The sequence below is a fragment of the Pseudophryne corroboree genome, chromosome 6 (genome assembly GCF_028390025.1).
Source record: "Pseudophryne corroboree isolate aPseCor3 chromosome 6, aPseCor3.hap2, whole genome shotgun sequence".
Taxonomy (NCBI): domain Eukaryota; kingdom Metazoa; phylum Chordata; class Amphibia; order Anura; family Myobatrachidae; genus Pseudophryne; species Pseudophryne corroboree.
In genome coordinates this window covers 103,916,608-103,931,068 of record NC_086449.1, presented here as the reverse complement: position 1 = coordinate 103,931,068, position 14,461 = coordinate 103,916,608, and the positions used below count along the sequence as shown (strand labels likewise).

Genomic DNA, 14,461 nt, shown 5'->3' with positions numbered 1-14,461 from the left:
GCACAAAAGGGGGCTGGATGTGCAGCACTCCCTTTACAAACGTCTGGACTTCTGGAAGAGAAGCCAATTCCTTCTGAAAGAAAATCGAGAGGGCCGAAATCTGTACCTTAACAGAGCCTAATTTCAGGCCCATATCCACTCCTGTCTGTAGGAAGTGGAGAAAACGACCCAGATGAAAATCTTCCGTATGTGCATTCTTGGTCTCACACCAAGACACATACTTTCGCCAGATACAGTGATAATGTTTTACCGTCACCTCCTTCCTAGCCTTTATTAAAGTAGGGATGACCTTTTCCGGAATCCCCTTTTTCGCTAGGATTTGCCGTTCAACCGCCATGCCGTCAAACGTAACCGCGGTAAGTCTTGAAATACACAGGGCCCCTGTTGCAACAGGTCTTTCCTCAGAGGAAGAGGCCAGGGATCTCCTGTGAGCATCTCTTGTAGATCCGAGTACCAGGCCCTTCAAGGCCAGTCTGGGACAACGAGTATCGTCTGTACTCTTCTTTGTCTTATGATCCTCAACACTTTTGTGATGTTGTGTTGTTGTGTTGATGTTGTGGTGTTACCAGAGTGTCTACTGCTACTGCCTGAGGGTTCCGAGACCTGGCACAATGCCTCCAAAGCTTTTTGTTGAGGTTTGACGCCATCATGTCTACTTGAGGAGTTCCCCAAAGACGCGTTACGTCTGCATGGACTTCTTGATGAAGTCCCCACTCTCCTGGATGGAGATCGTGTCTGCTGAGGAAGTCTGCTTCCCAGTTGTCCACTCCTGGAATGAAGACAGCCGACAGAGCGCTTACGTGATTTTCCGCCCAGCGAAGAATCCTGGTGGCTTCCGCCATCGCAACTCTGCTTCTTGTCCCGCCTTGGCGATTCACATGAGCCGCTGCTGTGACATTGTCCGATTGAATCAGAAGACTCTCCGCTTGTCGAAGGCCGATGTAAATGGCCCTGAGTTCCAACACATTGATGTGTAGACAGGACTCCTGTTCTGACCACAGTCCCTGAAAAGTTCTTCCTTGTGTGACTGCTCCCCATCCTCGGAGGCTCTCGTCCGTGGTAACCAGGATCCAATCCTGAATTCCGAACCTGCGACCCTCCAGCAGGTGAGTACTTTGCAACCACCACAGGAGAGACACCTTGGCCCCTGGGTACAGAGTTATTTTCTGATGCAAGTGCAGATGGGACCCGGACCACTTGTCCAGAAGGTCCCATTGAAAAGTCCTTGCATGGAACCTTCCGAAGGGAATGGCCTCGTAGGCCGCCACCATTTTTCCCAGAACTCGAGTGCATTAGTGAACGAACACCCTTTTCGTTTTTAGCAGGTCTCTGACCATGTTCTGGATGTCCTGGGCTTTCTCCAGTGGGAGAAAGACCTTCATTTGTTCCGTATCCAGTATCATACCTAGGAACTTTAGCCGAGTTGTCGGAATCAACTGTGACTTCAGTAGATTTAGAATCCAACAGTGTTGCTGGAGCACTCTCAGAGTGAGCGCCACGCTGCTCAGCAATTTCCCTCTGGATCTCACTTTTAGTAGGAGATCGTCCAAGTATGGGATAATTGTGACTCCATGCTTGCGCAGGACCACCATCATTTCCGCTATTATCTTGGTGAAAATCCTCGGGTCATGGAAAGCCCAAACAGCAACGTCTGAAATTGGTATTGACAATCCTGTACAGCGAATCTCCGGTACTCCTGATGGGGGGAATATATGGGGACATGAAGGTACGCATCCTTTATGTCCAGAGACACCATAAACTCCCCCTCCTCCATATTGGCTATTATCGCTCTGAGCGATTCCATTTTGAATTTGAATCTTTTTATGTACAGGTTTAGGGACTTCCGATTCAAAATAGGTCTGACCGAACCGTCCGGTTTCGGGACCACAAATAGGGTTGAGTAGTAACTTCTTCCCTGCTGGTTCAGGGGAACCCTGATTATTACTTGCTGTAGACACAGCGTTTGAATTGCAGCTAAGACTACATCCCGTTCAGATGTGGAAGCTGGTAGGGCCGATTTGAAAAATCGGCGCGGGGGCACCTCCTCAAATTCCAGTTTGTAACCCTGGGAAACTATTTCCAACACCCAAGGATTCAGGCCTGAGCTGACCCAAGCCTGGCTGAAAAGTCGAAGACGTGCCCCCACCGGTGCGGACTCCCTCAGGGGAGCCCCAGCGTCATGATGTGGGCTTTGGAGTAGCCGGGGAGGACTTTTGTTCCTGGGCACCTGCCGAAGCAGATGCTCTTTTGCCTCTGCCCTTACCTCTGGTGAGGAAGGAGGATCCCCGACCTCTTCTGGACTTGTGCGACCGAAAGGACTGCATCTGATAGGGTGGTACTTTCTTTTGCTGTTGGGAAATAAATGGTAAAAAGTTTGATTTACCTGCTGTAGCTGTGGAAACCAGGTCCGTCAGCCCATCCCCAAACAATACATCTCCCTTATAGGGTAGAACTTCCATATGTTTTTTGGAATCTGCATCACCCGTCCATTGGCGAGTCCATAATGATCTTCTCGCAGAGATAGACATGGCATTGGCCCTAGAAGCCAGCAAACCAATGTCCCTTTGAGCATCCCTCATAAATAAGACCTTGTCCCCAGTGGGGGGTGATTCCCAACGCTCCCTGTCCTGTTTAGGGAAGGGGTATGCCATATAAATTCTTTTGGGTATCTGCGGTCTCTTTTCCAGAGTCTCCCAAGCTTTTTCAAAGAAATCATTTAGTTCATGAGATGTGGGAAAATTTATAATCTGTTTTTTTCCCTTAAACATGTGCACCCTTGTGTCGGGGACCGAGGGTTCATCCGCAATATGCAAAACATCCCTTATTGCCACAATCATACACTGAATGCTTTTTGTCACCCTAGGGTGCAATTTCACTTCGTCATAGTCGACACTGGAATCAGAGTCCGTGTCGGTAGTAGTGTCTTGTGTTAAGGGACGCTTTTGAGACCCCTACGGGCCCTGTGAGACGGTCCAATCCGAGGACTGACCCCCTGATGTACCCCCTAATTCAGCCTTATCAAGCCTCTTATGTAAGGATGCCACACTTGCATTCAACATATGCCACATGTCCATCCATTCCTGAGTCGGCACAACCGACGGGGACACACCACTCATTTGCTCCACCTCCTCCTTGGAAAAGCCTTCCGCTTCAGACATGTCGACACCACGTACCGACACCCCACACACACAGGGATTAAACTATAAGGGGACAAAACCCCAACCAGGCCCTTAGGGGAGACAGAGAGAGAATATGCCAGCACACACCCAGCACTTAATAACACTGGAAAGATATGCCCAGATAGCGCTTTTATATATATATATTATATATATATATTACCAGATTCCCACTCACTGCGCCCAAAATGCCCCCTCCTCTTTTTTCCAGCCTGAATGTTCAGCAGGGGAGAAACCAGGGAGCCAGCATTTTCCTCATGCAGCTTCTGTGGAGAAAATGGTGCTGGTTAGTGCTGGGGATCAAGCTCCGCCCACCCGACGGCGGGCTTCGGTCCCGGTGATTTTTTTATAGAAAATGGCGGGGGATCGTAGAATTACTGCCCAGCAGCCTAATCTACCTTGACAGTGCCCAAATGTGAGGTTTATTGCTGCAGGGCGCCCCCGCCCCCCCTGCACCCTTCAGTGCTTCTCTGTGTGTGTGAATGGGAGCAATGGCGCGCAGCGGTACCTCATGAAGATTTGATGTCTTCTGCCGCCTATGATGTCTTCTGCCACCTATGATGTCTTCTGCCTTCTCATACTCACCCGGCTTCTATCTTCGGCATCTGTGAGGAGGACGGCGGCGCGGCTCCGGGACGAACCCCAGGTGAGACCTGTGTTCCGACTCCCTATGGAGCTAATGGTGTCCAGTAGCCTTAGAAACAGAGCACAACCGTTAAGCCAGCCCTGCTTCTCTCCCCTCAGTCCCACGATGCAGGGAGCCTGTCGCCAACAGGACTCCCTGAAAATAAAAAACCTAACAAAATTATTTTTCAACAGAAAACTCTGGAGAGCTCTCTGCAGTGCACCCATTCTACTCTGGGCACAAGATCTAACTGAGGTCTGGAGGAGGGGCATAGAGGGAGGAGCCAGTGCACACCCATAGTAAAAGTTATTTTTAGGTGCCCTATCTCCTGCGGAGCCCGTCGATACCCCATGGTCCTTACGGAGTCCTCAGCATCCTCTAGGACGTGCGAGAAACATTTTAACCAGGGAATGTCGACGAAATGAGAGTTCCACAGAGCTGTGGATGAATGTGGATTCCGCAGGGGTGGTATTCAGTATGCCGGTTGTTGGGAACCCGGCATTCAGTATACCGGCGCCGGAATCCAGACAACTATTCTCCCTCTTGGGGGTCCACGACACCCCCGGAGGGAGAATAAGTAGCACGCCATCGTGCCCGCAGTGTGGCGAGCGCAGCGAGCCCGCAAGGGGCTCATTTGCGCTCGCCCAGCTGCCGGTACGCTGGCGGTCGGGATCCCGACGCTGGTATGCTGGCTGCCGGCATACCACGCTACACCCTTTCAGTGAGCTGTGCATGCACAATGATATGCCCACTTTAAGATGATCTTTTCACAATACAAAGTGCCTCATTAATTAAATTCATACTGGTCTTTGTCAGCCCTGGTGGTAGCTCTTGATGCAGAAAAGGCTTTCAGCAGAGTTGCCTGGTCTTTTATGCATCAGACACTTCAAAGTATGGGATTTAAGGGTTAATTCTATAATGGTAGGGCATCTTTATATCATAACCCTTCTGCTTTTGTGCAAGTTAGCAGCCTGTCTTCTGACCCCTTTGCTATAGGAAATGGCAGTAGCCAGAGTTGCCACCTCTCCCCACTTTTGTTTGCTCTAGTGATGGACCCATAGCCTGCTAAAATCAGACTTATCAGTACTATCTCAGGCATCACTGTGGGATATAGAAATCATAAAATAGCACTATCTGCAGATAGCGTGATAATCCCAGACTCTGATTAATCCCAGACAATCTCTCCCCAGTTTGATTTAGTAGACGCTTATGGTTGGCTTTCCAACTACAAAATCAACACTGATAAATCTAAAATAATGGACCTCAATATCTCTTCAGTAGACCTCACTTTTCTACAAACATCTTACCTGATCAAGTGGAAGCCTCATATAAAATGAAATATCTAGGGGTTTAACTCACCAAATCTTACACTGATCTATATAACGCCAATTTTCTGAGGCACCTAGCTTTCATCAGATCTGATTTATCAGCTTGGAATAGGTTAGTCATCGGTTCAGTCATATGGCCACAGTAAAAATTACGGTTCTGCCTCACCTACTTGATCTTTGGCAGACACTACCAATAAATACACAAGGTGAATTATCCGACTTTATTTGTATTTTGTATACTATAATACAGAGTAATCCCATTGGTTCTTACTGTAAGTGTAGCCCTATTGGTACAATTAAATGTTATTTAGAAAGATTAACACACGTCTTTATTAAGACATTAAGCACTATGTATTCCTCTTCCGAATATGGATCCCACCAGCTATAAACACTTATTTTATTAATAATATTTCTAGGGGGGGGAATCGAACAAATATTTAGAAGTTGAACGCATGCCTCCACAACACAACATAGGTGTGCCCTGTACCCCCATGCAATACGGTACACTCTCCGGTCTGTCTAATCGTGGATTGTATTGTTTAGGTGGATTTTTTACATTTTTAATTGATTTTACACCCACCTATAATAAAAAACGGTATTTCACTACTATGAAGCCTTCATCTCCCATTTTTTCATGCATGGGTAAATAAATGGGAGTCTGAGAAGATCAAAAAGACCGTGTGAATGTGGATGTGATAAGAATTTACTACGTCTACTGGATTTATTATCCACTGGAATACTGAGTGGACTGTGGACATTTGGGAGGACACTCATTAATGTATGGTATTGGTCTGAATACTGTCCTAAAGGTTGCGCTGGGTTACACTCTTCATTGCTAGTGTCTTTTTTGGGTGAAGATCCCCACCTGTAACTTTCAGCTACACTCGTGATTTGAAGTGCAGATCCTTTTGATTGTTTTCGTTGTATTTGGTAATTGTGTTTGGTTATCCTTGAATAATGTAAGTAATATACTATACACTAAACAAAAGTCCAATCTGATAAAGATGAAATTTACTACAAAACACAAATAAGTTAAAAGAAAAAATAAGAATTTACTCACCGGTAATTCTATTTCTCGTAGACCGTAGTGGATGCTGGGAACTCCGTAAGGACCATGGGGAATAGCGGGCTCCGAAGGAGGCTGGGCACTCTAGAAAGATTTATGACTACCTGGTGTGCACTGGCTCCTCCCACTATGACCCTCCTCCAAGCCTCAGTTAGGACACCGTGCCCGGACGAGCTGACATAATAAGGAAGGATTTTGAATCCCGGGTAAGACTCATACCAGCCACACCCATCACACCGTACAACTCGTGATACTATATCCAGTTTTAAAGCATGAAAACAACAGAGCCTCTCAACAGATGGCTCAACAATAACCCTTTAGTTAACAATAACTATTTACAAGTATTGCAGACAATCCGCACTTGGGATGGGCGCCCAGCATCCACTACGGACTACGAGAAATAGAATTAACGGTGAGTAAATTCTTATTTTCTCTGACGTCCTAGTGGATGCTGGGAACTCCGTAAGGACCATGGGGATTATACCAAAGCTCCCAAACGGGCGGGAGAGTGCGGGTGACTCTGCAGCACCGAATGAGAGAACTCCAGGTCCTCCTCAGCCAGGGTATCAAATTTGTAAAATTTTGCAAACGTGTTTGCCCCTGACCAAGTAGCAGCTCGGCAAAGTTGTAAAGCCGAGACCCCTCGGGTAGCCGCCCAAGATGAGCCCACCTTCCTTGTGGAATGGGCATTTACAGATTTTGGCTGTGGCAGGCCTGCCACAGAATGTGCAAGCTGAATTGTACTACAAATCCAGCGAGCAATAGTCTGCTTAGAAGCAGGAGCACCCAGCTTGTTGGGTGCATACAGGATAAACAGCGAGTCAGATTTTCTGACTCCAGCCGTCCTGGAAACATTTTCAGGGCCCTGACAACGTCTAGCAACTTGGAGTCCTCCAAATCCCTAGTAGCCGCAGGCACCACAATAGGCTGGTTCAGGTGAAACGCTGACACCACCTTAGGGAGAAACTGGGGATGAGTCCTCAATTCTGCCCTATCCATATGGAAAATCAGATTAGGGCTTTTACATGATAAAGCCGCCAATTCTGACACTCGCCTGGCTGAAGCCAAGGCCAATAACATGACCACTTTCCACGTGAGATATTTCAGATCCACGGTTTTTAGTGGCTCAAACCAATGTGATTTTAAGAAACTCAACACCACGTTGAGATCCCAAGGTGCCACAGGAGGCACAAACGGGGGCTGAATATGCAGCACTCCTTTCACAAATGTCTGAACTTCAGGTACTGAAGCTAGTTCTTTTTGAAAGAAAATCGACAGAGCCGAGATCTGTACTTTAATGGAGCCTAGTTTTAGGCCCATATTCACTCCTGCTTGCAGGAAATGCAGAAATCGACCTAGTTGAAATTCCTCTGTTGGGGCCTTTCCGGCCTCGCACCAAGCAACATATTTCCGCCATATGCGGTGATAATGCTTTGCAGTTACATCTTTCCTGGCTTTAATTAGCGTAGGAATGACTTCCTCCGGAATGCCCTTTTCCTTCAGGATCCGGCGTTCAACCGCCATGCCGTCAAACGCAGCCGCGGTAAGTCTTGGAACAGAAAGGGCCCCTGCTGCAGCAGGTCCTGTCTGAGTGGCAGAGGCCATGGGTCCTCTGAGATCATCTCTTGAAGTTCCGGGTACCACGCTCGTCTTGGCCAATCCGGAACCACGAGAATTGTGTTTACTCCTCGCTTTCTTATTATTCTCAATACCTTTGGTATGAGAGGCAGAGGAGGGAACACATAAACCGACTGGTACACCCACGGTGTTACTAGAGCGTCCACAGCTATCGCCTGAGGGTCCCTTGACCTGGCGCAATATCTTTTTAACTTTTTGTTGAGGCGGGACGCCATCATGTCCACCTGTGGTTTTTCCCAACGGTTTACCAGCATCTGGAAGACTTCTGGATGAAGTCCCCACTCTCCCGGGTGGAGGTCGTGTCTGCTGAGGAAGTCTGCTTCCCAGTTGTCCACTCCCTGAATGAACACTGCTGACAGTGCTAGTACATGATTCTCCGCCCATCGGAGAATTCTTGTGGCTTCTGCCATTGCCATCCTGCTTCTTGTGCCGCCCTGTCGATTTACATGGGCGACTGCCGTGATGTTGTCTGACTGGATCAGCACCGGCTGGTGTAGGAGCAGGGATTTTGCTTGACTTAGGGCATTGTAAATGGCCCATAGTTCCAGAATATTTATGTGAAGGGAAGTCTCCTGACTCGACCATAGTCCTTGGAAGTTTCTTCCCCGTGTGACTGCCCCCCAGCCTCGAAGGCTGGCATCCGTGGTCACCAGGACCCAGTCCTGTATGCCGAACCTGCGGCCCTCTAGAAGATGGGCACTCTGCAGCCACCACAGTAGAGACACCCTGGTTCTTGGAGACAGGGTTATTAAGCGATGCATCTGAAGATGCGATCCGGACCATTTGTCCAACAGGTCCCACTGAAAAATTCTGGCATGGAACCTGACGAAGGGAATTGCTTCGTAAGAAGCTACCATCTTTCCCAGGACCCGCGTGCAGTGATGCACCGATACCTGTTTTGGTTTCAGGAGGTCTCTGACTAGAGATGACAACTCCCTGGCTTTCTCCTCCGGGAGAAACACTTTTTTCTGGACTGTATCCAGAATCATACCCAGGAACAGTAGACGTGTCGTCGGAACCAGCTGTGAGTTTGGGATATTCAGAATCCAGCCGTGCTGGTGCAGCACTTCCTGAGATAGTGCTACTCCCACCAACAACTGTTCCTTGGACCTCGCCTTTATTAGGAGATCGTCCAAGTACGGGATAATTAAAACTCCCTTTTTTCGAAGGAGTATCATCATTTCCGCCATAACCTTGGTAAATACCCTTGGTGCCGTGGACAGTCCAAACGGCAGCGTCTGGAATTGGTAATGGCAATCCTGTACCACAAATCTGAGGTACTCCTGGTGAGGATGGTAAATGGGGACATGCAAGTAAGCATCCTTGATGTCCAGGGATACCATGTAATCCCCCTCGTCCAGGCTTGCAATAACCGCCCTGAGCGATTCCATCTTGAACTTGAATTTTTTTATGAATGTGTTCAAGGATTTCAAATTTAGAATGGGTCTCACCGAACCATACGGTTTCGGCACCACAAATAGTGTGGAATAGTAACCCCGGCCTTGTTGAAGTAGGGGTACCTTGATTATCACCTGCTGGGAATACAGCTTGTGAATTGCCGCTAGCACCGCCTCCCTGTCTGAGGGAGCAATCGGCAAGGCAGATTTTAGGAACCGGTGGGGTGGAGACGCCTCGAATTCCAGTTTGTACCCTTGAGATACTATTTGAAGGATCCAGGGATCCACCTGTGAGCGAGCCCACTGATCGCTGAAATTCTTGAGGCGGCCCCCCACCGTACCTGGCTCCGCCTGTGGAGCCCCACCGTCATGCGGCGGACTTGGAAGAAGAAGCGGGGGAGGACTTTTGCTCCTGGGAACCTGCTGTTTGTTGCAGCCTTTTTCCCCTACCTCTGCCTCTGGACAGAAAAGACCCGCCTTTTCCACGCTTGTTTTTCTGGGTCCGAAAGGACTGAACCTGATAAAACGGCGCCTTCTTAGGCTGTGAGGGGACATGGGGTAAAAATGCTGACTTCCCAGACGTTGCTGTGGAAACTAGGTCCGAGAGACCATCCCCAAATAATTCCTCACCCTTATAAGGCAAAACTTCCATGTGCCTTTTAGAATCTTCATCTCCTGTCCACTGGCGAGTCCATAAGCCTCTCCTAGCAGAAATGGACAATGCACTTACTTTTGATGCCAGCCGGCAGATTTCCCTCTGTGCATCTCTCATATATAAGACTGAGTCTTTGATATGGTCTATGGTTAACAGGATCGTGTCTCTGTCTAGTGTGTCAATATTTTCTGACAGTTTATCTGACCACGCAGCGGCAGCACTGCACATCCATGCTGACGCAATAGCTGGCCTAAGTATAATGCCTGAGTGTGTGTATACAGACTTCAGGATCGCCTCCTGCTTTCTATCAGCAGGTTCCTTGAGGGCGGCCGTATCCGGAGACGGTAGTGCCACCTTTTTAGACAAACGTGTGAGCGCTTTATCCACCCTAGGGGGTGTTTCCCAACGTGACCTATCCTCTGGCGGGAAAGGGAACGCCATTAGTACCTTCTTAGGAATTACCAATTTTTTATCAGGGAAAGCCCACGCTTCTTCACACACTTCATTTAATTCATCTGATGGGGGAAAAACTACGGGTAGTTTTTTCTCCCCAAACATAATACCCTTTTTAGTGGTACCTGTATTTATATCAGAAATGTGTAACACCTCTTTCATTGCCTCAATCATGCAGTGAATGGCCTTAGTGGGCATCAGGTTAGACTCATCGTCGTCGACACTGGTGTCAGTATCAGTGTCGACATCTGCGTCTGCGGTCTGAGGTAGCGGGCGTTTCAGAGCCCCTGATGACCTTTGAGACGCCTGGACGGGCACGAGCTGAGAAGTCGGCTGTCCCACATTTGGCATGTCGTCAAATTTCTTATGTAAAGAGTCTATACGTGCACTCATTTCTTTCCATAAGCTCATCCACTCAGGTGTCTGCCCCGCAGGGGGTGACATCCCTCCTAAAGGCATCTGCTCCGTCTCCACATCATTATCCTCATCAAACATGTCGACACAGCCGTACCGACACACCGCACACACACAGGGAATGCTCTAACAGAGGACAGGACCCACAAAAGCCCTTTGGGGGGACAGAGTGAGAGTATGCCAGCACACACCAGAGCGCTATATAATGCAGGGACTAACTGAGTTATGTCCCCTATAGCTGCTTTTTCTATATAACTGTATACTGCGCCTTAAATTTAGTGCCCCCCCTCTCTTTTTTACCCTTTTCTGTAGTGTAGACTGCAGGGGAGAGCCAGGGAGCTTCCTTCCAGCGGAGCTGTGAGGGAGAAATGGCGCCAGTGTGCTGAGGGAGATAGCTCTGCCACTTTTCCGCGGACTATTCTCCCGCTTTTTCCTATATTCTGGCAGGGGTATTTTCCACATATATAGCCTCTGGGGCTATATATTGTGGTATTTTTGCCAGCCAAGGTGTTATTATTGCTTCTCAGGGCGCCCCCCCCCAGCGCCCTGCACCCTCAGTGACCGGAGTGTGAAGTGTGTGTGAGGAGCAATGGCGCACAGCTGCAGTGCTGTGCGCTACCTTGGTGAAGACTGATGTCTACTGCCGCCGATTTTCCGGACCTCTTCTTGCTTCTGGCTCTGTAAGGGGGACGGCGGCGCGGCTCCGGGACCGAACACCAAGGACTGGGCCTGCGGTCGATCCCTCTGGAGCTAATGGTGTCCAGTAGCCTAAGAAGCCCAAGCTGGCTGCAAGCAGGCAGGTTCGCTTCTTCTCCCCTTAGTCCCTCGCTGCAGTGAGCCTGTTGCCAGCAGGTCTCACTGAACATAAAAAACCTAATTTCTATACTTTCTCTCTAAAGGCTCAGGAGAGCCCCTAGTGTGCATCCAACCTCGGCCGGGCACGAAATCTAACTGAGGCTTGGAGGAGGGTCATAGTGGGAGGAGCCAGTGCACACCAGGTAGTCAAAAATCTTTCTAGAGTGCCCAGCCTCCTTCGGAGCCCGCTATTCCCCATGGTCCTTACGGAGTTCCCAGCATCCACTAGGACGTCAGAGAAAAAACAAAAAAAACCTGCTCTTGATTTGTCCGGAAAAAAAACGGAGAGATGTAATCTGGCAACAAAGGCATGAAATATTATCAGATATGACGGACTAAAACCCAAGCCTAGGTTTCTGTATGTGCTGTGGACATGTTGGCAAGAAACTTTTCAAGACCGGTTCCATAACTACTAAACAACCTGTAAGCAGCATCAAGCGTGTGGTTACCAGCCATCAGTACAACTTATGATACATTTAAAGTTTGGCTTTAGTTTTAAATATCTATATATTATATGGACAGCTATACCATATCAGGACAACCTTCGGCTACTATTTTCACAACACATATAGGGGACACGTACTACAGCCTTGGAGAGAGATAAACTACCAATCAGCTCCTACTTGCCATGAAACAGGCTGTGTTTGATAAATTACAGGAGTTGGTTGGTTGGTACTTTATCTCCACGGCTTAGTACATCTACCCTATAATAGAGAGTTACATGCTGTTCAGGCTTCATACACCAAAACATTTTTTAAATTTCCTAAGGAATTCTCAAGTAGATTTACTTATATAATAATGATATAACAATATTGAGAATGGTAAAGTTCTAGTTAGCAACTAACTTACTTTTAAAACTGCTGCTTTACTCTCTCCAGTGGTCACAAATACCACAGTTTTAGCTGCATTAATCACTGGGAGAGTCAGAGTGATTCGCTTGGGTGGTGGCTTGGGAGAATCACTAATAGGAGCCACAACTTGGTCTGTCACCTGTTGGGAGACAGGAGCAGGAAAAGAGCAGTGATAGGAGGAGATAATGATGGATATACAGTGGCATGAAAAAGTTTTTGCCCCCTTCCTGATTTCTTCTATATATTTTTTTTTTTGCATATAAGTAAACCTGAGTGAACACAAAATACAATTTTTAAATGATCATTTCATTTATTGAAGTAAAAAAGTTATGTTATACAGGTTGAGTATCCCTTATCCAAAATGCTTGGGACCAGAAGTATTTTGGATATCGGATTTTTCCGTATTTTGGAATAATTGCATACCATAATGAGATGTCATGGCGATGGAACCCAAGTCTAAGCACAGAATGCATTTGTGTTTCATTTACACATTATACACACAGCCTGAAAGTCATTTTAGCCAATATTTTTTATAACTTTGTGCATTAAACAATGTGTGTAGATTCACACAATTAATTTATGTTTCATATACATCTTTTACACACAGCCTGAAGGTCATTTAGTACAATATTTTTAATAACTTTGTGTATTAATCAAAGTGTGTGTACATTGAGCCATCACAAGACAAAGGCTACATTATCTCGCTCAAAAAATTCAGTTTTTCGGAATATTCCGTATTTCGGAATATTTGGATATGGGATACTCAACCTGTACAACACCAAGTGGCCCAGTGTGATACAGTAATTTCCCCCTTAGTTAACTATACAGTAGTTGCACCATAAGATGGTTGGAACAAAGATTGGTAATGTAGAGAAGCAAATGACAATTGACTATTTGCTCCAAAACACCAGAAATGGACTAATATGGTCATTCAGACAAATCATTTAAAATCAAACGGATTTAACCAGTTTGCCTGAAAGGCTGTTGTCATTTGCCCCCATACCTTACCAGATTTTTGTTTCAACCAGTCAACTAGTTGGAAGAAGAGAAATGCAGATGCACACTTCAAGCACTAAGAACACTGATAGTAAGAATAATTTAGATAAATCCTCGCAATTAACATGGAGTATAAGTGAAGTTCTTAGCACACATTTGCGCAAATATGTGGGCCCATGTAATACGACCAGGTGACTTCATAGCATGGGCCCCTAACATCTCTAATACTATCACATTATATACATTTATCAAGGTCTTACCTTCCCACAGAGCCCTTATTAATGTGTGAACTGAAATGCAGGAACCATTGCTAGTTGGATAGAAAGATAATCTTAAAGTGTATGGCCATCTTAGCTCATCAGACGGGGGACCAAATTAAATTGATAATGAGGTTAAATTAGACTTGACACAATCAGGCTTGACTACTGCCAGTCCTGTTGAATCTAAACCTAACATATATAGAACCTTTCCAGCAATGTGAAGTTGGCTAAAAGCTCTCATCAAGCAGCACAGTATGCCGCAATCAAACAAAATTCCATAAGAGATGAAAAAGTTATTGAAACAGATTTGTCTGGAAAGGATTACAAAGTAATTTCAAAATGCTTTGGTATTCCAGCGCACCACAGTGAGAGCTATTAACTCCAAATGGAGAAAACCTGGACCAGTAGTGAATGTTTCCAGGAGTGGCCTGGCTACCAAAATTCCTCCAAGCGTGCATAGATGACATAGATCACAGAAGTCACAAAAGCTAAAACCCAGACAAACATCTAAGGAACTGAAGGTCACACTTGCCTCAATGTCGGCAGTCATTATTCCACCATAAGTCTGGGCAAAAAAAGAACTCATGGGAGAGTTAAAAGGAGGGGACTTGGACTACACACCCTATTTTTAAACATAAAAGGTGCTAACTTGCTGAGGCTTCTAGGACCACACAGGAAAAAGAAAATGCTGATGCACACTCTAAGCACTAACAATACAGATAGTCAAAATAATTATGATAAACTCTT

General features: G+C 46.7%; 1 protein-coding gene across 7 annotated transcripts in view; it reads right to left on the bottom strand.

Moving 5' to 3' along the window:
- Positions 1 to 14,461, bottom strand: part of PGLS (6-phosphogluconolactonase) — a 176,505-nt gene that overhangs the window by 2,091 nt on the left and 159,953 nt on the right. For all 7 annotated transcript variants that reach the window (XM_063931574.1, XM_063931575.1, XM_063931578.1 and 4 more), the window contains exon 5: positions 12,457 to 12,597. In XM_063931574.1, coding sequence (XP_063787644.1) covers positions 12,457 to 12,597 — 141 coding nt within the window. The remainder of the gene's footprint in view (positions 1 to 12,456; positions 12,598 to 14,461) is intronic.